Source organism: Silene latifolia, chromosome Y (assembly GCF_048544455.1).
Source record: "Silene latifolia isolate original U9 population chromosome Y, ASM4854445v1, whole genome shotgun sequence".
In the NCBI taxonomy this organism is placed as follows: domain Eukaryota; kingdom Viridiplantae; phylum Streptophyta; class Magnoliopsida; order Caryophyllales; family Caryophyllaceae; genus Silene; species Silene latifolia.
The window spans coordinates 104,762,935-104,790,855 of record NC_133538.1 but is presented as its reverse complement, the minus strand read 5'-3'; the positions used below and the strand labels follow the sequence as shown (position 1 = coordinate 104,790,855).

The 27,921-nt window shown below is 39.2% G+C and overlaps 1 protein-coding gene across 1 annotated transcript; it reads right to left on the bottom strand.

The window, feature by feature from the left end:
* Positions 1-16,152: 16,152 nt before the first annotated feature.
* LOC141628665 (uncharacterized) lies at positions 16,153-16,473 on the bottom strand. Its single transcript, XM_074441771.1, has one exon. The coding sequence runs from the start codon at positions 16,471-16,473 to the stop codon at positions 16,153-16,155; it is 321 nt and encodes a 106-aa protein (XP_074297872.1).
* Positions 16,474-27,921: the final 11,448 nt, after the last annotated feature.

The following is a 27,921-nucleotide window of genomic DNA, read 5'->3' as shown; positions in this document are numbered from 1 at the left end:
TATATGCTTTTGGGCTATGTTGTTATAGGTTATAGGTGGACCAATTTGTAAGCTTGACTATTGGGTCACATTTAGGTTATGGGTACTTGCGGAGTCAAGTTTGGGTTATTTGGATGGTTTAATTTACGTCGCGTATTTTATATAACTTAATTCGTTAAATATCGTTCATTATATGTATTTTTATCACATGAGCAAATTGTTGAGCTTCACATGATTATATGTTTGAATTTTACTTGAGTATTAAGTTGGGTCTAACATATCTTGTTATTGGGCTTAATGTGAATTAATTTGTTGGACTCCTTATAATTTGTTTATTTGGCTCATAAATGGGTCACTTAGACTTGGTCACATTTTATTCCGTAATTTTCATATGACGTAAATTATTCATTATCGTTCATAATATTTTATTTAAACAGCATGATAAATTATAAAATGAAATATTTATCTGCATAAGACAAGTATGAGATATTTATTGTTAAATAATTATTTGTGAAGGGTCATATCCTTGATAATGTCTTGTATTGTTCGGTGGTGTGAGACGTGGTCCTATCGGACACTAGGGGTGAGCCATAGGCCCTCTAGTTGCGATATGATCATCGGGACTGAAGTTCCCATCCGTACTTGTGGTGAGATGCAAGCCATAAGTATGAGTGTGACATTAATAATCCCGTCCCATGTACTTGTTTGTTGTAATTGTTTATTCTATTTAACCGGCATGTATAATTATGAAATGAAATGTTTATTTATATGTTACAAGCTTGAAAAGGTTATTATAAATAATTACTTGTAAGAGTCGTATTCTTGTAGAAATGCCATATTACCATCGTACGTGCTTGACATACATTTTTGCCCTGCTTGTGCTGTTCTGGCAAGCACGGGTTTGACCTACTTGTGCTGTTCTGGCAAGTACGGTTTTGGCCTACTTGTGTTGTTCTGGCAAGTATGGCTTTTGGCCACTTGTGCTGTTCTTGCAAGTGAGTCTTATCTTAGTCTTTCCGCCACTTTCGTGTTGTTCTGGCGATTGGGGTACTCGGTCTCCTTAGTAGTCGAGTCTTGGGTGCGTGCTGTACTAGCGCACGTCGAATCGGGATGTACACCCGAGAATCTGCAGATTTAGACTAGGACCGTATCATTATCGTAGTCCTACCCGGGGAAATTATAGTCTAAGAGTGATAAATGTCTTGAATTATTTGGATGGTTACTTTGGTCATATCTCCTTGAAATACGTGCTCGTGGCTAAGTGGTCGTGTCTGTTTCCTTGGCTTTCTTTTCCATGTATTTATTGTTGCTTATGCCTTACTTGTTTACTCCATCATTTATTTTATTCTTGTTGGTTTAAACACATATGATCCCATGTTTAGTTATGATTCGATTCACTCATGTCTTATCTAATATGATTGTTTGTTTATGTTCTTTGTTATGTTCGTTTCGACATATTGTGGCTGGGAGAACCTTGAATTACTCCCCACTGACTGTGGCGTTCATGTTTACATGAATGACAGGTTGTGAAGATGCTTACGTAGGGAAGACGTGTGGGCTAGCGAGAACTAAACCCTTGGGCCTTAGTTGCTAGTTTAGAAACCCCTTGTATGTTTATTCGTGGGATATCTTTTCCCCGTTTTCTAGACTTGGGTTGTAATAACCTAAATTTGTCTATTGTTGTATTTGTTTCTTTTCGTTAGTGGCACCCGCGTGCTATTCTTTAACTAGTAGCTTTAAAAGTTTTTAAAATATCACAAATTTCCGCTTTAATTTATTAGTTATATTTTCCGCTTTATCGCGGGGTGTCACAGTTGGTATCAGAGCCTATGTTGCTCCCGACCCACATATGTGTACCCCAAATTTAAATTTAACTTGACCTTGAATAATGAATGAGAGATGGGTAGACTTAAGGACCTAAGGTGGTAGTCTGTAGTGTGTTTCCGCTTTGTTAAGTTCTAACATGTTTGTTGATTGCCATTTAATAATTGTTATGCCTGTGGATCAATTACCGTGAACTTACCAATGTGGTGATCAAGATTTGGTGCCTATTGATTAGGATTGAAGATTTGTTCAACCTTTGAAGAGTGCTTCTCCTTCCCTGAAGATGTTTCTTGTTCTTTGTGTATCTTGCCTTAATCTTTATCTCTTGGTGCTTATTCTTCTTCTAAACTCTCTTCTGTTTTACTTTGAAAGTTACTCTTGTACCCCTAACTTGTCCTTTGATCCTTGCTTATCCTCCCTTAACGCCCTTTTGATGGTACTCTTTCTTTTGAGGAATGTTGACCTTGGTTGGAAAATTTGACTTTGAGGAGATTGTTTATGTTTGACCCTAACCCTGGTTTTAAGAGGTTGTGGTGTTAGAAAGACTTAGGTTGTGTGATGAGACATACTTAGTGATTCTTAGACCTAGACCCTTGATAATGTGAGTATATTTGATTGGTGAATTTTGTGTGTCAAGTGTGAGTTGCATTGGTTACTAAGGTTATAGAACTTGACCTTATTGTTTATGCTTGGGATACTAGTGCTTAGTACTTGACTTAAAATGGATGAAATTGAATGGTGGATTTGAGGATATAGGATTTACTAAGTAAGATGAGTTTGTGATTAGCTTTCGTAATCACTTTGGACATGAGAGTTTGATAATGTATATGTTACCATATGAGGTAATAAAGCGTTGTTACAACTAAGACCTTGTTTCTTGAGAACTCGATGGTGAGTAAAGTTCTAGGATATCAGATTTGGAAGAATATACCTTGGGATGTTGATGACCATAATGGATTGGCGATGTGACTTGATATCAGTTAGCTCTTGAGAGTTCTTTACTTGAGAGAGACTTAGTATAGAGAAGACCTTGGGTTGACTTGTTGCTACCTTGTTTTGAAATGAGAACCTTGTGGAATGATTGAGGAACCCTTTCTCGGAATTTAGAGAGTTGAATTAGGACCCTTGATTGAGGATTTTACCTTTTTGAGAAACCCATGGTTGACACTAGTTGGATACGAGTATAGCTTTGTTGGAAGTTTTGACCTTGATCTTGTGGAAGTTGTTTGTGGATGTTTCAGAATTTGGAGTGATGAAATCACACATATAGTAGAGTACCTTGTCTCATGGAATTGCTTAGGATGAAGTAACGTGAATGTTTTGAGGAAATCCTTGGAAGCGTTGTGATTATGAGTTTTGTTGTTAGGAAGTTTTCGGAATCGTTAGGATGATGTTGTTGTTCGAGGTTTGAGGACCTCGCGTTTCCTTGTTGTCTAATTCATCTTCTTCTTTGACCATAAGCGTTACCGTTCATACCTCTCTTCCTCGCTTCATCTTGCTCCTCCTTTAAGTTTGATGCTAGTGACCTATAAAAACTCTACCCTTGACAATCTTATTGTTTTGACTTCAATTCCTACCCTATGAAGTTCATCATAGCTCTTTTTGTTGGTTAAGTTTGGACTCTCTTAGCGTACCTGGTATTTATGTTGTCTAAATTGTTTTTCATTTCATACAATCCCTAAATATTTCAAGCTACCAATTTTGTTTCGTTGTTAAAAGTTTGTTACTTTTACAAAACCTTACCTATTTTAAAGCTTTGAAAATGAAAATTTGATTTAATTCCATATTTGTTCCTTGAGTATAGACTTCTCTATCATGATTTTAATTGCTAAACCTGATATTTCTTTAAATTTTATCCAATTTCTATTAAGCTTGATCTATTTATGACTTTTTGTCAAAATTTAATATTACATTTTCAGCATTTTGACTCCCTTTTGAGCTTAAAGGTGAAATCTTCATTTCTATTTTGGCTTTTCCAAGAGAAAATTTGAGTGAATTACTTTTTCTTTTAACTTTGACGTTGATCGGATGCTAGAACTCGTTATTAGAGACGTTTAATAACTTGTTCTACGCTTGTCGGCGAATTGATTTTGTTTTAAATTTCTCTCTGACTTGGAAAGTTGGCGTTCTTGTGTGCACGATAAGAGCAATTTCGTTCCATGAATGAGACTTATACTTTTGAAAACTCTTCGTTAATGTTTTTGAAAGTATTTTGACTTTTGATTTACACCAATGATTTGCCTTTCGACTTGGTTCTGTCGGAAAATTTTAGTTAAAACTTTTGAAAGAATTTTAATTCTTACGATAAGTAACCTTTTAAATGTTTTGGTTACCGATTTCAAAAATTCAGTTTTATTTTTATAACCTTTCATTTCTACCTTCAAGTTTCAAGGACGAAACTTTTTAAAAGATGGGGTGATTGTAACACCCGCGAATTTCCCATTCTGACATTTAAAAATTTATTAAACCTTTTGATTACTTTATTATATATTTTTGAATTATTCGATTTAATAAATTTTATGTCAAACACGATTTTTATAAACGTATTATATAAAAGCTCGTTTATATAAAAATACGTACGATTAAATTATATATTTAAGGCATGATTTATATAATAATAAATGTATACATATTTTTGATCGGACAGTACTAATAATAATTTACGTCTCAACATCCGTCTAGCTATAGACCGTCACATTTAATTTTGTACCTACTTTAATCCGGACCAACCAAAATCAACAACACATTCACCTACCCTTTTTCACTCTACTTTTATATTATTATTATTTTATATCATTAGATATTATCATTATTATATATTATTATATATATATATTATTATTATTAATATTAATACCTTGAGTGGCTCTAATGAAACCGTGTCCCACTACCCCTTTTACTCCTCATTTCTTTCCTTCTTCTTCCTGCGGATAACAACCAAAACAACAGCAACAACCAACAACCACTTACGCCTCCTTTAACCTCCATTTCCTCCTTTATTTCTCAACCAAACTCCATTATTTTTACACCATTGGCTTCCTCTCTTCTTCCTCCTCATTTCTAGGTAAGAAAGTCGTAATCTTGTTGAATTTTCGAAATGAGCAACTTGTGACAAACTCAGTTTTGGTGACTCATATAATTCGTTTTTCCTCTTTTAAGTTGAGGACCTTGAAGACTGAAGGAAAGCGCACGTTTTTGGATGTTTTACTTCGGAATTCGAGAGCTAAAGGTAACGGTGATAGGTTACTCGACAATGAGTCGATATTCTCGCCCTCCTTACTCGGTCTTTACTGTGTTTACTGTAAAAGTTTCAATCTTTCTGTATTTTTCTCATTTGTGCAGTTAATTTCGTTAAGTTGTGGTCGCATTAGTTGGACATTGGTCGTTCCATGGCTTGTTGGTCACGGTTTCATCGTCTTCGAAAACCGAGTGTTGCTTGTCGTCTCTTCGAGGAACTGTGTATACTGCAATTGCTGATTTTTCTGGGTGCACCCTTGGCGGGATTTTGGACGGGGTTCATCCCTGTTTAAGTAGTGCCCGTCCCATCTCGAATGTGTCCTTTGTTGGTTGCCTGAAATTGCATTGCTAGACTGTCCTTGCTTATCGTCCCTTTTATTGATTTTCGTCCTCTGTTTTAGGGACCGTGGGTGGGTGTGGATGGTAACGGGCGGTTGGGCTGCAGTATGGGGTTAAGCAGGCAGTTTTATGGGCCTTCTGTGGCGTCTCTTGAGGCCGTGTCTAGCCGGGGTTCGAGGTCGATTATGGACTGCGTAGCAAGTCCTCAAATCGTGGTTGAGTGGTTGGCGCTAGTTAATCTGTTTGAAACATTTGAATTTTCGTCTCGTGTCTTTATAAAATGCAATTCGTTAAATTAATTTATTTAAATACTTATCTTTTATGGTTTATACTTATAAAATCCCACTATTTAATTATTTAAATTACCGTCTCAAATATGCTCATGTACTCGTCACATTATTTAGTAATGAGTCAAATGGGCTTGTTTTATATTATATGCTTTTGGGCCATGTGGTTATAGGTTATAGGTGGACCAATTTGTAAGCTTGACTATTGGGTCACATTTAGGTTATGGGTACTTGCGGAGTCAAGTTTGGGTTATTCGGATGGTTTAATTACTTAATTCGTTAAATATCGTTCATTATATGTATTTTTCTCACATGACCAAATTGTTGAGCTTCACATGATTATATGTTTGAATTTTACATGAGTATTAAGTTGGGTCTAACATATCTTGTTGTTGGGCTTAATGTGAATTAATTTGTTGGACTCCTTATAATTTGTTTATTTGGCTCATAAATGGGTCACTTGGACTTGGTCACATTTTATTCCGTAATTTTCATATGACGTAAATTATTCATTATCCTTCATTATATTTTATTTAACCGGCATGATAAATTATAAAATGAAATATTTATCTGCATAAGACAAGTATGAGAACGGTGAGAACGAACACTCGGTGAGAACGGTGAGAACGAACATGAACCATACGATTAAAAACAATCTAAGGGCCTGCAATAAAACAAAATACCAATCTCATTATTAAACAACCAACATTACCAACCCATTATTAACGATAATTAACGATACGACATTACCAGCCCATTAACAACACACTAGTACACCAACATCATTCATCCCCATCAACCACCACCATCGGATTTCGGCGATCAGAACTCACGCAGACACCGACCTCCGGCATAGAAGCTACTGAAAGGACGCTGCCGAGAAGACCTACATTATCGCTGCCCTTATTCTGCATCCCATCGCCCCTATTCTGCATCCCTAAACGTCGTGGGCTGAGTTGATGTTGTTGTTGGTCGACAAGAATTCATTCGAGTGAAAGTGGGAGTACAGATTTGGAGATCCAAAATGGGTGGACGATTTTTGATTTGTGGGTTTGTTTTTAATTGCTTTAATTTGATTGATTTTGGGTAGTTTTAGTACTGTGTTTTAATTACTCCCTCCATTCGTGCTCGGTCAATTAATCTCCGTCAGGAAACTTCGATCATCAGTCGACGCCCTTCGTTATTTTCCCGTCTATTTCGATGTATCTACACCAATTTTTAATGTATCTTAGGACTATTTTAATGTATCTAACATAGATATACAAAATTAATCATTAGGTACATTAAACTTGGTTTGAGATACATCAATAAAGAATCCAGATACATCAATAATTTCGTGTTTAAGGAGGGCGTCGGTGGGGCTGGGTCCACCAGATGAGGTCCGCAGAGATGACGAATGGGTCCGCCGACAAGCACATAGCAAGAAAGCAAAATGCATCATTTCCTGGCGTTTTATGTAAAGCTTTTATATGGCGTCATGGTGGTACGCCTGCGTCTGGGTGGTCGGAAAGGTGCGGTGTCGGGGGAGGTGTCGGCTTCTGCTGGTGGTGGGCCGTGGAATCTGCTGGCGGTGGTAAAGGTGTGGTGGGATGGATAGAAGATTTGTTGTGTGACGATAAAGTAAATGGACACAATGTGCTCCGAGGATGTTGCGGCAGCTTTGCCTAGCTCCGGCGAGGTGCTTCGACAAGGTGTCCGGCGATGGATTGGGAGGTCTATATGGATGATGAAGGTGTTAGGTTAGATTGTACTGTGTGAAGGGAAATCTGAGGGTGGCAAGGGGAATATGTTTTTATATTAATTTTTTTATTTTGTATTATTGGACTTTAATCATATGAAGACGCGCGTGAAATTTGTTTATAAAGGTCGTTCAAGGTCGTTCTCACCGAGTGTTCGTTCTCACCGGATCCCACCTATATATATATATATATATATATATATATATATATATATATATATATATATATATATATATATATATATAGAGAGAGAGAGAGAGAGAGAGAGAAGGGATCAACTAAGTCCACCATATGTATTTGAGTCCATAAGTCCTTCTAAGGGCCCTTGGATGTGGCTACAAATTAATCCCTCCACCTTTTCTCTAATTAACTCATCAATTCAATTAACCTACCTCACTAATCATTCATCATGTCATTATCACAACTCCTTCTCCTCTCTCTACATCTCACTTCTTCTTCCTCTCTAAAAACCCAAAAAAAATCAAAACCCAAATAAATCATTCATTCATTTCTTCTTCATTCACCACCACCCACCACTACCCCACCCGACACCCCACCGCCACCCACACCCACCGCCACCACCACCGTTGCCGCCGGTAACTTTTATAAATTCGTTTTTTTTTTCCAAATTTTGCGTCTCATTATTTCCGTCTCTTTTTTTTTCAGATTTTGTGTTAAATTTGTTGTTTGGGGTCGGTTTATTTTATTTTTTAATTTTTGTTGTTATTTATTCTTTTCAAATCTCTTCTTGTTATACGTTTTTTTTTATAAGATTTCGGGTTTTAAATCTCGTTTATTTTGATGAGATACTTTTTTTTCATCTAAGATATACTAAAATATTTTTCATAAAATTTGTTGTTTTAATCTTAGCTATATAAAAATTAATATAATTTGTTGATTTTAATTTGTTATTTCACATTTTTATATAAAAATGATATAAAATGACTAAAGTTAAACAGTTATGGCAAAAGTTATACTGTTATGGACTAAAGTTATACAAAAATGGACTAAAGTTATACAAAAATGGACTAAAGTTATACAAATATGGACTAAAGTTATACAAATAAGGACTAAAGTTATACAAAAATTGACTAAAGTTATACAAATATGGACTAAAGTTATACAAAGAAGGACTAAAGTTATACAAAAATGGACTAAAGTTATACAAAAATTGACTAAAGTTATACAAATATCTACATTAGGAATGTGTTGAACTTCTACTCAATTAATGTATAACTCTAGTAACGATATAAATAACTTCTACTCAACGAATGTATAACTCCAGTAGAAATGTGTGTAATTTCAATGAAAGTATAACTTTTGTTTTCTCAATTCTTTTTGTTGACAAATGAAAAAAAAAAGTATAACAACAAAAAATAACAAATAAAAACCAACACTATAAATTTGAATTTATATAAGTACTGTTTGTATAAATTTAGTCCATATTTGTATAACTTGTAGTCCATATTTTTATAACTTTAGTCAATTTTTGTATAACTTTAGTCCTTATTTGTATAACTTTAGTCCATATTTGTATAACTTTAATCAATTTTTGTATAACTTTAGTCCTTATTTATATAACTTTAGTCCATATTTGTATAACTTTAGGTAATTTTTGTATAACTTTAGTCCATTTTTGTATAACTCTAGTCCTTATTTGTATAACTTTAGTCCATATTTGTATAACTTTAGTCCATTTTTGTATAACTTTAGTCCCTATTTGTATAACTTTAGTCCAAACTCGTATAACTTTAGTCCAATATATAACCGAAATCCTAAAAACCACCAATACTAAACAACTAGTCTATACACAATCTTGTATCCCTAAGATACCCATGCGGGTTGAGACTAGTTTGACCACTCCTGTTAATGCTGGGAAGAGAGTCTCGGAACCTGTTTTTGTTATTAATGACTGTAACAACAAATTTTGTATCGCAAAATAAATGTAATACAAAATAGGAAACAAATGAATTTTTATTAATATCAGAAAGTTTATGTGTACAATCTCTAATGTATCCTCTGATTCTAAATGACGTAGTATATCACGTAAACGTTGTCTGTAGTAGAGGCGCGAACGTTGTATTTGAATGACACCTGTAGAGGTTGTATGCACTCTGTAGGAGGTGTCGATTTGTGTTCTGGAGAGGGTCACTGCGACTTGTTCTCTCTTGAATGTTGTAGCTTGAACTTGAATTTCTTGGGCAGGCGGCACAGTTTTGGTGTGCTTGTTGACTGCTTGCAGAGGTGTCTTGCAGAGGGAATTTATAGAGCTTTTGTGTCTTCTTCTCTCTGAATTTTATGATTATGATTTGTCTAACTTTGAAATGAATGAGAATGGCTCTATTTATAGATTTCCAATTCCCTTTGGTGGACTTTGACATTCACAGGCCCATTTATGGGTTTATTAGTGAACTTGGCCCAAATTTGATCTTTTTCGGGTTTAATGATCTGGATAACCCATTTTGTAATACGAATCGACCCATATTTCATTTAATTGGGGCAAAATAATTAAATCGAGCTAAAATTTAGTATTAACTCAAAATAATTGATTTATTTTATTTATTCAGCACATTAATAAATTTTCTGTGCCTACAAATTGCCCCCTCGAGACCTTGTCACGTGCACTATTTAGTGTCTTGATGTGGCGGGGTCTCGATTCATTTTGGCTTTGACTTGGAAGTCGATGCTTACCAAAACTTGTCGTAAAGGTAGCCTTTTTGACGTCACCCTGTCATTATTTTTAATCAGTGAATGACATTTTTTGGTTTGACTTAAAAGTCGATGAGCAACCTAAACTGATTGTTAAGGTAGCCATATAATTCTTTTGAGTTAATTTTAAATTTTAACTCAACTTATTTGATTAGCCCAATGGCCCCAACACATACGTAGAATATATTGAAGTCCACGTGAAGGTTGGATTACTCAGGAACCAAAATTTATCGATTGTTAAGTTTCCTTATTTCTTCCGTGTCTATTCCTTCGGCTGCAAGCTTGTTTTTTGAAAATAGGGTTTAGAGACCACCCCATGCCTATATAAACTCCGCAGCCCTGAACAACATCACCTGCATCTTGTGCTTTTCATCTTCGTCCTAGATTACAGGTAACTCCTCTTTTTTTTTTTTTTGTCTTTTCCTTTGTGTTGCTTCAGTTTAGCCAAGTACGCACAATTTTCAGTCTTTTGATTTTGCAACATATTGACGATATTCTCGACCGAATTCTTTACGCAGATAACGATATCTTCTGGGTTTCTATTTTTTTTGACGATTCGAATTAAAGAACCGCTGAGGTATGTTCATCTTGTTCTTTTCGCAACATACTTTTGTCTTCTCGAACCCGTTTTATCTTGCGTGTTAATGATTCATTTGTACTTGTGAGCACAAAATTGGACATGTATATAGTAATTTTGATCATAAATACCGTCTGCTCAACTGATTATCAGCTTAGTTGTCCCCTTTTTCTCCGAAAATACCGAGCCGACTCCATCGAATATTCGCCAAAGTAACTTTGACAGCATCTGGTTTGTGAATAATTGTGATATATCCATGCTGAGTGATTTCGTACATGTTTAATAATCAAGTTCTATACTATTACACTGATGTAAACTTGACTATGCTTTGCCGAAATCGATCATCTTATGAGTTCACACACCCCTGACTTCGTGCGCATATTCCAATCTTAGAGACAATGACTTAAAATAAGTGAAAATTTGCTAAATCGTCTTCTAGGTTTCCCACAGTCCATCACTTCGCTAAATATTACTCTTGCATACTTGACATCACGTAAACTTGTGCATCCTATAGACTCTGATTGTACTTGTATCTTTGCCTTTACCCGTTCATGAACATGGTTTTATCATGTTTGAGGTTTGACTTACACCTTGTTAAATGCTCAGACCATAGCATCGATTTTGATCTCGACCTCGTCGTCGGTCGGCTGAATTTACTTATCTGATATTTACCTCGTTGATGCTAGTACCCTTTTTTTTGGAAATAATTGCCTGATTATATCGAACACTTGCCGGAGTCTTGACTGAATCCAATCCGTAAAATCAGCCCGAAGTTGTGTTCGATTTATACTTTGATTTTGATCGGACATTGTTGTCCATAATTATGCCTTAGACTTGCCAAACTATGTAAGGTTTGCCTCTCGGGTTCGATGACGAGCAGTAACCGCATGCACTAATTGGTGAAATAAATTTCATGGCCGTGTCACAGTAGCGAAGAATGTCAGCGCTTGAGAAGGCGAATTGATAAAATGAAACCTTACTTTCCTTACGTTCTTGTTTTCTTGAAATATGCAGCTTAGTGTATGAGGAATGAGGATGCATGGGTTTATTTGTTTTCTGTGGTAGTAGTGGATACCATTACACCCTTGTTCTCACTTTAATATCAAATTAATGTTGATATAAGCAACTAAGAATGCGGGCCTGACTTACTTTCATTTCACCCTTTTTTATTAATGAAATTTGCAGCATCAAACGGAGTCCGCATTCATGTTCAGTGGGTTGAGATTACAAAATTAATCAGAAGTTTGTAAGGTGGCAATTTTTTCTTTTCTTCATGTATTGTGAATTACTATCAAAGCATACAATGTATTATTTGCCACGTCCTTTTTTTTTTTTAAGGATATTTACAGGTTCAGACCAAACCGTCGTCTACCTATCAACCGACGTGGATTCACTCCGGTCGGATCATTTCGACTCTCTTCGGGATTGTCATGCAATGTACCCGATCCGTCGACCGCTTGAAGATGTGGAAATTACTCCGGTCGGATCATTTCGATTCTCCCTTGGAGTTATCATGCAATGTACCCGATTCGTCGACTGCTTGAAGATGTGGAAATTACTCCGGTCGGATCATTTCGATTCTCCCTTGGAGTTATCATGCAATGTACCCGATTCATCGACCGCATGAAGATTTGGAAGAATGTCACCTGCATTTTGACTTTCATTATACATCTAGTGACTTGTTCCCCCTTTATTTGCAGGTAACAATGGTACATCTCAAGGAGCTACGCCAAAACAGTGTCACTTATCTCTCTCTGGTCGATGAAGAGAATGATGCTCCTGCTTCTGGAACTTGCTTGATCAACCGTGAGTCCTTGCGCGACTTAGATGGTTCTGAGGCAAGCCTTGTTAGCAAGAAATGTTTTGAAAAAGATATGTCAAAGAAACTGGAGACTGAGCTGCCAGGCACGTCTGCTAATCATATTTTGAAGAGTACTTTTGAAGCGAAAAGTGATTCCTCTAATTATTTCTCCTTGCTTGGCCGAGATATCATATCAGGTTGTGCGAAGTGGAGTGGCAACTATGTGAAGATGTATGGCGGATTCTCTTATATTGAAGGTTACTGGGAATGGACCGAAGACGTGTTATCCCGCTATAGCGACATTTTGGCATCTGCTTCTATTGATTCCGCAGTCTATGCTTCTTTATACACATACAATAAGGATGCACGCATCATACGCGCCTTTTGTGAGTGTTGGTGTCATACTACCAATACGCTTCACACCAAAGAGGGCGAGCTATCAATTTCTTTATGGGATCTTCAAAAACTAGGTGGCTTGCCTATTAATGGGGAAATTTATGATGAAACAGTTCCGCAATTAAAAAGATTCATGCAGAGAGATGGTCAAGGCAATAGACTGGTTCCAGGGGCCTGTAGTTATTTATTCACTGCCTTTCGCCGTCTTGTGAGACGAGCAAAAAATGAACGCAAGGTCACAGCGGAGGATTGGATCAGGTTTTGGTGCAAGAGAGCGATTACTTATAAATCTCCTAATACTAAAGCACGAAAGACCAGCGGCCTTCCAAAGAAACACAAAATCCTAGTGGAGAACTTCCGACGCGCCCAACGGAATGGGCCCCTGCAGAGCAAGCTATGTTTGATAAGATTGGCGTCAACAAGTCTTACAGGGACATAGTCTATTTAGCTGCGTTTCTGTCATGCTGGTTGTGCGTGTTCGTTCTTCCTGAGAGTGAAGAAAGAAAAATCAGGCCATGTACTTTTGAGATAGCTAGTTTGCTGGCTGAGGGGAATACATTCAGCCTAGCTATCCCCGTTCTGGCGAGCATTTATCGAGGCTAAAATGAGATGGTCAAATCGTCAAGCCCCGCATTCTCTAGATCATACTTCCCGGCTCATTATCTATATGGTTGGCTTGCACACTATTTTTCTGCTTACCACTAAATGCAGTCACCTCCTCCGGGTCCTTCCATGGTTGCTTATTTTGGCGTTCAAGGAGCCAAAGCTTACACGGATGATGAAGCGCGTGACCTTATTTATGTTGGCCGAGAAGTCAACGCAAACTGTTTCATATTACACCCAAACAAGGTTGAAGTTCTCCGTGACGATGACAACCTTGATTCCATAAAGTTTGGTTATCTTGTCTCTCTCCGTTCTTCGTATTTACCTTTTCGTCTGGGTGAATCATTTTATCTAGAGCCGTATAATCCTCACCAATTTAGCAGACAATTCGGCTTTTGTCAAGATGTTCCTGATATGTTAGCTCGTGCTTCGAGTCAACGTAGAGTCAGCAGCCGCGAGGCATTGAAGTTTTGGCAACTTTTATTAGTCTCGAAAAGTTACTCTATAGTGTTCCTTCCTAGTTCTTCAATCCGTTGGTATGAATGTTCCACCACTAAATTTAGAGAATGGTGGGAGGCTGCCGGTATAGGTGAGCTTCGAAAGGACATAAAAAAATTTCTACTCACCTCCTGACCAGGGAAAGAAGGGAGTGATCCACACGTGGACAAGGAAGGCCCCAGCAGCAAACGTACTTTGAAATCACGCCACAATGGAAAATGTAAAAAGACAAGTATCCGTGCCAGGGATGGATACCATAGTGATGCAGCATCTGATGTTGATCCGAAGCACGGACGTGGAGAGAAAAGGAAAGCACATGTCATAGATACGAATGATGATGAAGTGATGTTTGTCGGGGTTTCTAGTGCTTCACGTGTGCCCTCTCTATCACTGGTACGTTTTTTTTTTTTTTTTTTTTTTTTGAAACAAACTAATTAACTTGCATCTTTGACAGCAAGGTGACGTGGCTTTGGAGGTGGGAGCGTCAACTGCAACTTGCGATTATCCTGGATTAGATTTAGATCCGCCTACTCGAGAGTACATGCCTCGAAAGGGGAAAGAACTTTCCAAGTTTATAAAGATATCATCTTCCAGTGATGCTCACGAGTCTGGTTCTCGAGAAGGTCATACAGGGAGTTCCGTTGTGGGTGCCAGTGAAGCGTCAGTGTTACGCTCTCCTATTCCTATCACCATGGTCTCACCTTGCAATCTGAGGACGGGATCGACTCCTTCGAAGTTTTTGAATGTCCTTGATCCTCCTGAAGCTTCATTTCGTCCATCTTCACCTTATGAGGGGATATTCACGAAGGCCTTGCGTGGTGTAGCTACTGTGTTTACGACAAAATTGAAGAATGCAGACTTTTCAGAAGTGGAAGCAGTGGCAGCGAAGGCTAAGGCATGTTATGCGGGCATACGGCAGCTCAAAGGCGATCCTACCCTGTTGGAACAACAAGTTAACTCTTACGTAGGTGCCGTCAATGCTTACCTTGTACTTGACAGCCTTGCGGCCCGAACGTCATCGCCCGAATCTTTGGAGAGGGATAAGCTTCAGCAACACCGAAACTTGAAGAAGTGAAGGCACATCATAGTAGAGTACAAGAAGACCTTGAAGCAGAATCTCTTCGACTGTCAGATACTCAGAAGAAGATAACTAGCCTTGTAGCCGAAAGCAAACAAAGCAGAAATGGAAAGCGAGTTCTGACAAAGTATAGCAGCTAAAGTTGGAACCCTGACCGACTTGGAGTCACAGGTTGAGACTACGGAAAAGACTTTGGAAGAGCTTGAGGCTACCCCTGTTCTGAGTGCCGAAGAGGAGGCTTCAATTGAAGAATAAAGGGCATCTCTTGAGCAAATGCGTGCTTCAATTTACTTTGATCCATAGATTTTAGGCTTAGACTACTATTACTATGTAACTTGATCATTATCTCTTTTATTGCAGACCTGCGTGTGATTGTTTCATTTTAGCTCATTTTTCGTTGATCTTCACATTTATATTGTCCATGATGTGAATTTGATTTCGCCGTTCACAGTTTAGGCTCTTGCGGGCCAGGAGCATTTTTTTATTTAATTTATTTTGGTGTGGCTGCACTTGAACAAAGTGTTTGTCCAAATTGCCTACGTACTTACAAAGCTGACAGGGGTGACAACTTGCAAGATCAAGCCAACGTAGTTCATAAAGAGGGATGATGTTTGTTTGGAAGTATGGATGCACTTGAGCTACATGTTCACCCAAGCTGCCTACGTACCTGTAAAGCACGAAGCACTTTACAAGATCAAGCCGACGTAGTTCATAAAAGGGAAGGACATTTTTTTTTTTTGGGTATGCAGTTTAACCTCTTACTTAGGAGCTTTGGTGTGCAGTTTAAGCTCTTGCTTAGGAGCCTTCATTGTTGAGCCTCAAGAATAGTAGCGCTTCAAGAATTTTCCGTTGATTGGACCGACACGCACACCGTCTTCATCAACAATCTTATAAGCACCATTTATGTAGACCTCCTGTACCACGTATGGACCATCCCACTTAGAGGTGAATTTACCAACTGGCTTGTGAGAGGTGATGATTGGCCTTCGTACTGCAAGGACGAGGTCTCCTGCTTGGAAGGAACGAGGGCGCACCTTTTTGTTGAATGCGCGTGACAACCTCGCTTGATAGCATTGGAGCTTTTGTTAGGCCTCTAATCTTTTTTTGTCGAGAAACTCTAACTCTGCTAATCGCAACTTGTCATTCTCATCATCTGTGAGTCCCTCCTGAATAGCAATGCGTAAGGAAGGGATCTGCAACTCCAAAGGCAACACGGCCTCCACTCCATACACCAACGCGTACGGGGTTGCCTGAGTAGGTGTTTTGTATGTGGTACTGTATGCCCATAACGCCTCACCAATTCTTTCATGCCAATCTCGCTTTGACTTTGCTACTACTTTTCTCAACAAGTTACAAAGAGTTTTATTGAAGGCTTCAGCCAAACCATTTGCAGAGGCATTGTACATGGATGACTTGTATTGTTTGAACTTGAATTTTTCTCCTAGACTTGTCATCAGATGGTTGAAAAATTGTTTCCCATTGTCAGTTGTGATACGTTAAGGTATACCGTATCTATAGATGATTTGGGTTCTAATGAAGTCCACAACATTTTCTTTCTTCACTTCCCGTAGTGTGATGGCTTCTGCCCATTTTGAGAAGTAGTCAGTGGCAGCGAGGATATACTCGTGTCCATTTGAAGCCTTTGGAGTAAGAGGTCCCACAACATCAAGTCCCCAAGCTTCAAAGGGCCCTGAAGAAACAGTAGGATGCAATGGCTCTGGCGGTTGGTGTATGAAGTTTGCGTAGAACTGACAGGGTTCACATTTTTTCGCAAAGTCCATACAATCTTGTACCATGGTTGGCCAGTAATACCCCATTCTCTTTACGCGATCATGAAGTTAGGCCCAGATTGATGAGCGCCACAAATTCCAGAGTGAGCTTCATGCATTGCTTCAACAGCTTTGTCCTTGCTTAGACACCTCAACCATTGGCGTGATAAAGAACGTCTGTAGAGCGTCCCTTTATAGTGAATAAACTTTGGAGCACGTCGACGTATCTCAACCTTGTGTCTGGGATCATCAGGTAATTTTTGGTGGTCCAAGAAATCAATGATAGGTTGACGCCAATCATCTTCATCAGCTGTGTAGACGCATATCATGTTGGTTGTGTCTATATTTTCTTCTCCTTCAAGCAAAGATACTGCCCAGCGATTGCAGACTGGGACTTACATAAACTCTTCTGCCCCCATTGCCAAAGTGGTTGCAAGATTAGCAAGCGCATCAGCCAACTTATTGGCACTTCTTGGTACATGACCAACATGGATGTCGTCAAGTTGATTCAGCAGCTGTAATGCCCGTTGATGGTAGGGAATCAAGTCTTCCTTTTTCACTTCATATTCACCAAGGACTTGGTTGACCACTAACTCTGAGTCTCCGTAGATGTCCATATCCCTGACGCCTATTTCAATCGCCATTTAAAGGACGAGTATAAGAGCTTGGTATTCTGCCATATTATTCGTGCACAACTGAGTAAGTGTAAAGGCATATGGCATGAGATGATTTTGTGGAGTTACGAACACAACTCCAGCTCCAGCTCCATCTTGCCTTGCAGCACCATCAAAGTACATCTGCCATGGAGGCAGAACATCCACGTAGAAAATTTCTTTTCCTGGGAGGTCATCTGAAATTTTCCACTCCGCTGGCACTAGAAGATCAGCAAAGAAGTCGGCGATAGCTTGACCTTTCACAGCCTTTTGAGGCACGAACACCAAGTCATACTGCTTCAGCAACATTGCCCATTTCGCAAGTCTTCCAGACAAGACTGGTCTTGAGAGTATGTACTTGATTGGATCAGCTTTTGAGACCACATGTATGGTATGTGCCTGCATATAGTGCCTCAACTTCTGGATGGCAAACACCAAAGCAAGACATATCTTCTCTATAGGCGCGTAGTTCAACTCAGCTCCAACCAAGGTACGACTCAGGTAGTAGAGTGCTCTCTCCTTGCGGTCTTCAATTTCTTGAGCACACATTGCCCCCAGTGAGCGTTCTTGTGCTGCAATGTAGAGGACAAGTGGCCTTCCTGGAATTGGTGCCCCCAGCACTGGCGCATTGGCCAAGTACTTCTTGATGCTATCAAAAGCATTTTTGCATTTTTCATCCCATTGAAATGGAGCATCCTTTTTCATGAGATGGCTAAATGGCTGGCAACGCCCGGCTAAGTTAGAGATGAACCTTCGGATGTATGCCAAACGTCCTTGCAATCCGCGCAACTCTTTCAATGTCTTTGGTTCCGGCATTTCATTGATAGCTTTGATTTTTGTTTGGTCAATTTCAATGCCTCTATGCCTGACCGCAAAACCTAAGAACTTCCCAGATATGACTCCAAATGCGCACTTGAGTGGATTCATCTTGAGTTGACATTTTCTAAGTCTTTCAAAGACGGTTCGAAGGTCTTTGATATGGTCTTCTCTTTTCTTTGATTTGACAACCACGTCATCAACAGAACACTTTATTGTTTTATACAGCATGTCATCAAAGATCTTTTGCATTGCACGTTGGTACGTAGCGCCAGCATTCTTCAATCCAAACGGCATGACTGTGTAGCAGAAGATCCCTTTTGGGGTTCAAAAACCTGTTGCTTCTTGATCTTCAGGTGCCATATGTATTTGATTATAACCAGTAGTACAATCCATGAATGAGAGGGCTTCATGACCAGTGGTTGCGTCAATCATCAACTCTGTAACTGGCAAAGGGAAGTCATCCTTTGGGCATGCATCATTAAGGTCTCTGAAGTCGACACATATGCGCAGCTGTCCATTCTTCTTTCTGACTGGGACAATGTTTGTTATCCAGGTAGAATATTTGACTTCTCGAATGAAACTTGCTTCAATGAGTTTATTGACTTCCTTTTCAATTTCAGGTACAAGCTCCGGCCTGAAACGACGTTGAGGTTGCTTTTTAGGATTGGTGCCTTTCTTGATTGCTAGACGATGGACTGCAATTTTTGGGCTGAGTCCAGGCATCTCCTTATAGCTCCAAGCGAAGACATCCTTGTACTCGACCAACAACTTGTAGTACTCCTCTTCTTCTTCCTTAGTCAGCAGAGCACTGACTTAAATGGGGCGAGGATCTTCAGTAGTTCCCAAATTGAGTTCCTTGAGTTCATCCACAGTCGATTTCCCCCCGTCTTCAAGTGTTTCAGGGGCCTCATCGGCCTCAACTTCTTCATTCTCGTCAGGTATCTCTTCTACTGTGATGTGATATGATGATGTTGTAAATTCTATATCTCCTGGCTTCTTTACACCAGAAGGACATGAAGATGAAGGAATAGGCTCAACATTTTTTGACTGGCCTGTGAGAACTAGTACGCGCCTCCTTGCTTTGAGTGGCTCATGCTGGATGATATCCACTACTTGCATACGCCTCATGCGAGATGGTATTGCGCTTCTCAAGTCATCGCTTACTCTTACTTCTTCTTTATTTTGTGTTGTAGAAGTTGAGAGAGGACGACCCTCACCGCTATTCTTCTTGGGAACCCCTAGTCGACTGAAGACTGTTTTTGATGAACCGCCCAAGCGTTCATGTATTGCACCCTTCTTGTTTGTGCGCGACGAAAGTGTTGATACTTTGACTTTACTTTCTCCTTGATTGCCAAGCCTGGTAAAGACAGAAATGTGTTTGGTTGAAGCACTTGGTCTCCCTAGCCTTGTAAATATAGAAGGACGACACTTCTCTGCAGGTGGACTTATTTGATCGAAGACTGAAGATGGATGCATCTTTTCCTCTCCTTCATTTTCTTCGACCTCATCTATCGTGATGTCGAGAAGACGCAGAGCCCCCTTTTCTACGAGCACCAATCTTCACAGGCGCAGGATACTCATATCCGAGCCCGGCCCTGGTCACCATGAAGCTCCCATCTTGCTTGAACACTTCATGTTGCGCTTTGTTAAGACCGTACGGCTCAACTTCTATAACTTTGCCGAGAGGAGTCGGATTTGTAAAGTCATATCCAGCCTTCGCAAGTAGCTTGTAAGCATTGGAATCAAATATCCCCTTGTTTTCCTCACTTAAGATTGACTAGATGAACAGACGAAACCATTCGGAGGAGGTCTCACAATCTTCGTTTGAGATGAACTTGGTAGAGGTGTAACGACTTTGGCCACCCATTCCTGCTTGAACACCAGACTTGACTTTTTATCCTTAGGCTCTATCTTTGGTGTTAGACACTCTGCAAAAGGACTCTCCCCATCTTTGCGGCGAGACTTTGGGATGTAGCGCAGTACTGGTGGTGTAGTTTTCTGCGGCGTCTCTTGCTTCTTAGGTGACGCAACAGGAGTAGCTGTTTTGCTGGCCTTGTCTACATCATTTTCTTTAGCAGGACTTGCAGCACTATCTTCTTTGATGATGTTCTTTTCCCGCTTACCTCCTTTTCCTGTTGAAAAGATTGTGGTTGGCATGAACTCACTGGAAGTACCATTCTCTTCAAAGAATTTTGCATCAGCGAAGAAAGAGTCGACCTTAGAGAAGGGTTTGGCGTCTCCGTCTATCTTCCTTTCACCACCACGATAATATTTCAAGCATTGATGGAGGGTTGAGGCGACAACTCCATTTTCGTGCTTCCAAGGTCGTCCCAGCAATAGTTTGAACGATGTCTTGCCATCCATGACATGGAACAATGTGTCGAAAGAAAGATCACCCATGGTAAGGTTCACGCGGATCATGCCAACTGCGCGCTCCCCATTCAAGTTGGAACCATGAATCATTGTTCGACTACTGGAGAGTTCGTCCATCGTGATCCCTAATTCGTTCATGGTTGCTTTTGGCATGAGATTGACTCCTGATCCTCCATCTATTAAGATACACTTGACCTTTTGCCCCCGGATGTACCCGGACACATAAAGTGGAGTGTTGTGAGGTTTGGATCCAAGACGTAAATCCTCATCTGAAAAACTCAAGGCTGCGTTGCAGGAGACACATCCAGTTGATTGCTCAAGAGGCTCAATTTTTTCTTTCATCTTGCCCGCATACAACTAGGGCTTCTCAAGTCCTTGAATTATCAGCTGACGCTTCTCTTTAGGTAGATGAAAGATTTGCTTCCATCCCATGTTTGTAGGAAGGGCGTCAAGAGCGCCACTATTTCGTTCTCCTTTTCGTAACGCAAGAATTGTTGTGGCAATACCGCATCATCTGGGCCTCCTTCCTCTATCTTCTTTTTATCATCACCACCTTCCGTAGCTGAGACGGTGCACACGGTTACCTTGTTTAAGAAGTCTTGTGGGAAAAATTCTTTTAAGGTGACGGGACTCGGTGGTTCTTGCTCAAGTATATCGATAGGCAAGACATGTGGTTTGACCATTGTTTTGGACTTTCTGTTTCCCTTCGTCTTGCGAGATTTCGTCCTTTTTTATTGTTTTCTTCGACAATGAACAGGTTGCGCTGTCTGTCTTGTTTGTTTCTTTGACTTCTTGCGCGTAACCAAAGTCCAACCTTCATCGTCATCTTCATGCTTCTTTTCCTCATTCTTATCCTGAGGAGGTAGTCTTTCTTCCAATGACGTTGGAGGTAATGACGACAATGACCCTTGGATCCGTAATGCCACAGGCTCAAAACTCCCTAACTGCAACATATACACACACTGTCCTTGTCGTATAATTGGCTCGTCGGGTTGCTCCAAGACTACAGTAGTTTGATTTGTGGTTACTGTGTCATCCAAGTCAAGAATGATCTTCCCTTCCTTGGAGAGCTGCATGATCTTCTCCTTGAGTGTTATACACTTTTCAATAGGGTGACTCACCAGCCTGTGATAACGACAGTAGTTGGGATCGTTTGTCTTGTTTGCTTGCTCAGGGCGCTGGGACTCTGGCAATTGTATAATCTTTTTTTTCTAAGAGGTCATCGAGCATTCCAGACAAGTCAGAATCTGGGAATGGGTATTTCTTAGCCTGCAACTCTTTCAATGTAGGCTTGTCTCGTTGGTAGTTTTAAGAGAATGACTCTTTCTTCTTTTCATACTTAGGCTTTGACGATATTTTCACGGGCACCGCTTTGGTTTCAACGACCATTGTTTCCTTTGTCGACGATTTGGAGTTCTTATCAGTTTTCTTGAACTCCTTCTTTTCACTTGGCACCTTAGAAGAACTTGGTCGAGCACTACCATGTTCTTTGATTGTGATCTCCATGTCATGGGCGCGGGTAGCCAGGTCTTGGAAGCTCTTTGGCATGATCCCTTTCAGGATGTAAAGAATGTCCCATTTCATCCCGTTGACGCACATTTCAACTGCTGACGCTTCACTTAAGCGATCCTTGCATTCCAGACTCAGCGCACGCCACCTGTTTATGTAATCGACGACAGGCTCATCTTGCCATTGAGTTGTCTTTGTCAATTCGCTCACGCTGACGACACGTCTGGTGCTGTAGAATCTTTTGAGGAATTCATCTTCCATGTGACCCCAGCTATTGACTCAGAGTCCAGATCTGTGTACCAGTCGAACGCGATCCCTTTGAGCGAACTAACGAACTGCTTCACCAAACGATCACCTTCTGTTCCAGCATTGTTGCATGTCTCGACGAAGTGGGCGATGTGTTGCTTTGGGTTCCCCTTCCCGTCGAACTGTTGAAATTTTGGAGGCTGATAGCCAGATGGCATATCTCCGTCTCACACTATTGTAGGCAATATGGAGATTTCTTTTGTTAGTTCCCTTTGTCAGGTCACGTGAATGATAGCTTTAGCACTGATTTGGAGGGAATGATAGTTATGAAAGCTACTTTGCTAGATAAAAAAGGGATACCCAAAGTAAAAGAGAAGTCATTAATCCTGAGCTTGGGGGATTGTCTAGTGCTTTATGGGAAAATCATCCAATTCCGGAGGATGGTTTAACTTGGCGGCTGAAGGTGAAATTTCTAGATGTTAATTCTGTTGCATCAAGCAGGTGGTCTTGGCGCAACCCATGTCCTTTTTAAGCCGTAACAAAAGTCCTACGGGACCTTAAAAACCCACGCTGACCGGGAGGCAACTCGATTGTATAATTCGTGTATTGTGTTTAGTCTAGTTTGTTTCAATTTCGCGTTAAATTGTGTTTTTCTTTAATCTATTTCGTTTGTTTAGAGTGAGATGAGAGGGAGAGACTTAAGCTTATTTCTTAGTGTGCAGGTATTGAGCTTACAGGATTTGAGTTTGGAGTGAATAGATCAAATCCCAAGATTGGGACGACAAATTCTAAATCTGGGATAAATAAAGAAGTTGAAGAGGAACGAAGTCGTGACTTCAGGGGCAGAGATTATATTGATCCCAAGGGACAATAGAAAATCCCAAAATACCGATGTGTTTACATAAACGACAAGAGAAAAAATAGAGGCAGGCGTGTTTGAACATAGCGGGACTCAAATTGTCCCGGTTGAACCAAGTCATGCTGAAGACTTGAAAAGTACGGAGTAATTACGTAAAACAAAGAAAAAAAGGTGTCGTCTTCAATTTAAACACAACGCCTCATAAGTCACACCCATGTTCATCCTCACCATCACGCTCCTCTCACCTCGCCAACCACCACTCCCGCCACCATGCCGTCTCACACCGCTGACCACCTCTGCTCCCTCCTACACACCTGACGACCCACAAACAAGCAGCAACACAATCAGTTTCGAATTAGGGTTCTAGTTTCTAATTGGTAGCAATTTGAATTCGATTTGGGTTTTAATTGTTGGAACTATGCCCCAGAGCAATCGGTATGTAACGTTTAGAACGTATTTCATACGGTGTAATTATTAATGGGGATTAATAATTAGATGGCTTTTTTTCTTATTATCTTATTAAAGTGTTAATACGATGATAAATCCTTGATTAAACTGGCATACTTGACATCATAATGGAGATTATGATAATGAGAGTCGAGTATTATAGAGTTTAGTCTATAAGTGTTCTTGGTCGTTGGATCATCAGAACGGGACTATGATAATCCGGATAGACCAATATATTGATAACGGTACTCATAAGATGAGTATCAATGGACCTCATTCATTAAGTTATAATATAGATAATGCATATGGAGATATGATTATTGAACGTGATCAACAGTGAGATTTGCCAAATGGTTATTATTACCTATGCTGTCAATGTGGAAATTCTCTTAAGGAGTAGTTGTATATTATATCCTTTGACCTGAGATCATCATTGTAGTTAATAGACTATTTATTGTACTTAGATACCGGACACCTAGTGTGTAAAAATACTAGTTGAATGGTCATTGGGTATAATTGAGTACGTATGCAATTAGTGGTGAGTCAAGATGGAATCCGTCAACTCAAGGTAATGAGTTTGAACTCTATGTTGTCATTAATCTTATTGGTCATATAAAAACCTTGGCCAGGGTAGACAAATGATTTAAGAAAGGAGTTTCTTAAAGTCATTCCCGACCAATAGTGATCGACATGTAACATAGTGGTCGTCTCGTGGGGTTTGACAGTCAAACCATACCCTAGGACGATCCGGAGTTGGAAAAATGGAGGGAAATAATTACAGTATCCTTTACCAGGTTCGAGTACAGTGAATATTGGTATTATTCACGCTATCCGGCCGTCGGGGAGTGTTGTTAGACGCCAACCTCGATTAATAATTAATGAGATTAATTATTACCGGTTTAGTGATGAACCTATGTGGTCACACACTTACGGTGTGATATTTAACGTTTACGGTTATTTAATTTATTATGAGATAATTAATTAAATAATCTCGACGACATATTTTTATATTGCTCGTTAACACGGAAATATAGTTAATATCGGAAAGATATTTGTATGACAGACGGTATTCGACGATTGGCCTTAAAGGCCACGTGGATTGTGGATTGGTACGTAGTATGCATAATTGTTGGTAAAATGCTACGTGGAAGTGTGGAACCCATGTATGGTTTCTTAGCCAAGCAAAAGATGACTAATATTAGTTGTTTTTCCATGGTGGCTAAGTTTCCATTGGAATTTGCCTATAAATAGCAAGGCCTTCGGGGTTTTAAACACACAATCGAAAAGAGTTCTGATCCCGCATACTCTCATACTTATAATAAAGTGAGAAAAGTGTTTTCTCTATATCTGAGGTCATCTCAAGGATTGAGAACGTTAGTCTATCTACCGGTGTGGATACACTAGAGACTCCATATTTTCGGGGTTAGACCAATTTATTGACTACACATAAAGTATGTGTCCCTTTACTAAGTTTTACAAGTTTTTAAATGCAATAGGTCTCAGGAGGACCGCGTTTCTGTCTTCCGCTGCTACATGTGATGTACCGCGGTCCCTTCAATTGGTATCAGAGCCAATTTTGCATTTACATTTTGTAAATTTGGGTCTCGCGAGAATAGTTCTCGCAATTCGTTGAGTAACAAAACTATTACATGCATGGGTAATTAGCTTTGGTCTATTATGTGGATATAAAAGGCATTTCCACTTTATTGGTAATCATTTTTCAAGCATTGCATTTTGATCATTTATTGGTAATATAATGTCATTGTAATGTTTGAGTAACATATGAGTGTGTAAGCTGTTTTAATGCTTATGGTTGCTATTTAGCATGCAAAGTATATGCTGATAGGAGCCGACTCTTATATGAGATATGAGGGTTAGTCTTATTAGTTGGGTTATATTAGATATAGTCAAGTGTGTTATTAAATTGTTTAAATGACACATAAAAAAATGGATTACTACAGTTATGCGATAACTGTGTACGACAGTTATATAAGATATAATTGTTAAGTGCTAATATATATACAATATAAGCACTTGTGTTATTCATGTTTGAATGACATTAAAACTTGACCAATTAAAGATTATTGAGTTTTTTAATTGATAAAATATGAGATATTGTGTCAAAGGTTGCCACTCAGGTAAACAATAAAATTATTTTATTTTCGTTTACAAGAAGCGACCTGACAACCAGGGGGCTTGTAGTTCGGAGATATAATAATATTGTCTATTGTATATGATACGGGGGTGAAGAAAAGTTAACTAATCTTGTACTTTTAGTCCGGACAACCCGCAGGGTATGACATTTATTAATTTTCTGTCACTAGAGTGGATAAACTCAACTACACTAATAGGAACGACCTGACAACCAGGGGACTATGTAGTGTAGAGCCTGAAATGATTTTATAAGATAAAATCAGATGAATTTTAATCATGATGAGAAGCGACCTGACAACCAGGGGGCTCATGCATGTTTTAAAATTCTTATATGTCATTATGAGGAAGTCCATATCATGATGATGTATTATTATGTTCTTATTGAATTGTTTTCTTTCCGATTTATATTTCTCAAAGAAGGCTAGTGGGAGTACAGTCATTTTCTTAGTGCTATATGTGGCTGACATATTGCTCTAGGAAATAATGTGTTAGCCATGAAAGAGATAGAGATTTGATTATCTGAACAGTTCTCCATAAAGGATATGGGAGAAGCGGCTTATATTCTTGGAATATATAAGAATCTATGGAGATAGATTCAGGAAGCTGCTAGGGCTCTCCCAAACTTTGTACACTGAGATGTCATGTTGTACAAGGCCCGATGTGGCTTACCCGCTAGGAGTAGTGAGTAGGCTTCAGGCAATCCGGGTGAGGAACATTGGAAAGTGGTGAAAACCATCCTTGAGTACTTGAGAAGGACTAAGGACCAAATCCTCATTTTTGGAGATTGTAAGCTAAAAGTGTTTAGCTGTACTAACGCGAGTTTCGCATTGGATACGGATGATAGCAAGTCTATCTCTGGTTATGCTTTAAACTTAAATGGTGAGCAGTGAGTTGGAAGAATTCCATGAAAGCTAAAGTAGCTGACTCAGTAACCGAAGTAAAGTACTTAGCCGTATGTGATGCTGTTAAGGAAGTCGTTTGGATAAGAAAGTTCTTAACTGAACTTGGTGTTGTTCCTTCACTGGAGGAAGGTATTCCTCTATTGTGTGTCAATAAGGAGTTATTGCACAGGCTAAAAAGTTAAGGGGACCACCAACGATCTAAACATGTTCTTTGAAAATTTCACTTGATTAGAGAAATATTCGAACATGGAGATGTTCAAATTCATCAGGTGTAAGGGAAAGAAACGATGTCGATCCTTTCACTAAGGCGCTTTGATCAAAGGAGTTTGACAAGCACAAGTGGAATCTAGGATAAGGTTCATGACCGATTGCCTCTAGGTCAAGTGGGAGATTGTTGGAACTATGCCTCAGAGCAATCGGTATGTAACGTTTAGAACGTATTTCATACGGTGTAATTATTAATGGGGATTAATAATTAGATGGCTTTTTTCTTATTATCTTATTAAAGTGTTAATACGATGATAAATCCTTGATTAAACTGGCATACTTGACATCATAATGGAGATTATGATAATGAGAGTCGAGTATTATAGAGTTTAGTCTATAAGTGTTCTTGGTCGTTGGATCATCAGAACGGGACTATGATAATCCGGATAGACCAATATATTGATAACGGTACTCATAAGATGAGTATCAATGGACCTCATTCATTAAGTTATAATATAGATAATGCATATGGAGATATGATTATTGAACGTGATCAACAGTGAGATTTGCCAAATGGTTATTATTACCTATGCTGTCAATGTGGAAATTCTCTTAAGGAGTAGTTGTATATTATATCCTTTGACCTGAGATCATCATTGTAGTTAATAGACTATTTATTGTACTTAGATACCGGACAACTAGTGTGTAAAAATACTAGTTGAATGGTCATTGGGTATAATTGAGTACCTATGCAATTAGTGGTGAGTCAAGATAGAATCCGTCAACTCAAGGTAATGAGTTTGAACTCTATGTTGTCATTAATCTTATTGGTCATATAAAAACCTTGGCCAGGGTAGACAAATGATTTAAGAAAGGAGTTTCTTAAAGTCATTCCCGACCAAATAGTGATCGACAT

What these genes read in the sequence shown, in the direction of transcription:
- LOC141628665 (XM_074441771.1), bottom strand. Translation starts at nt 16,473, where the DNA reads ATGTACAATGCCTCTGCAAATGGTTTGGCTGAAGCCTTCAATAAAACT.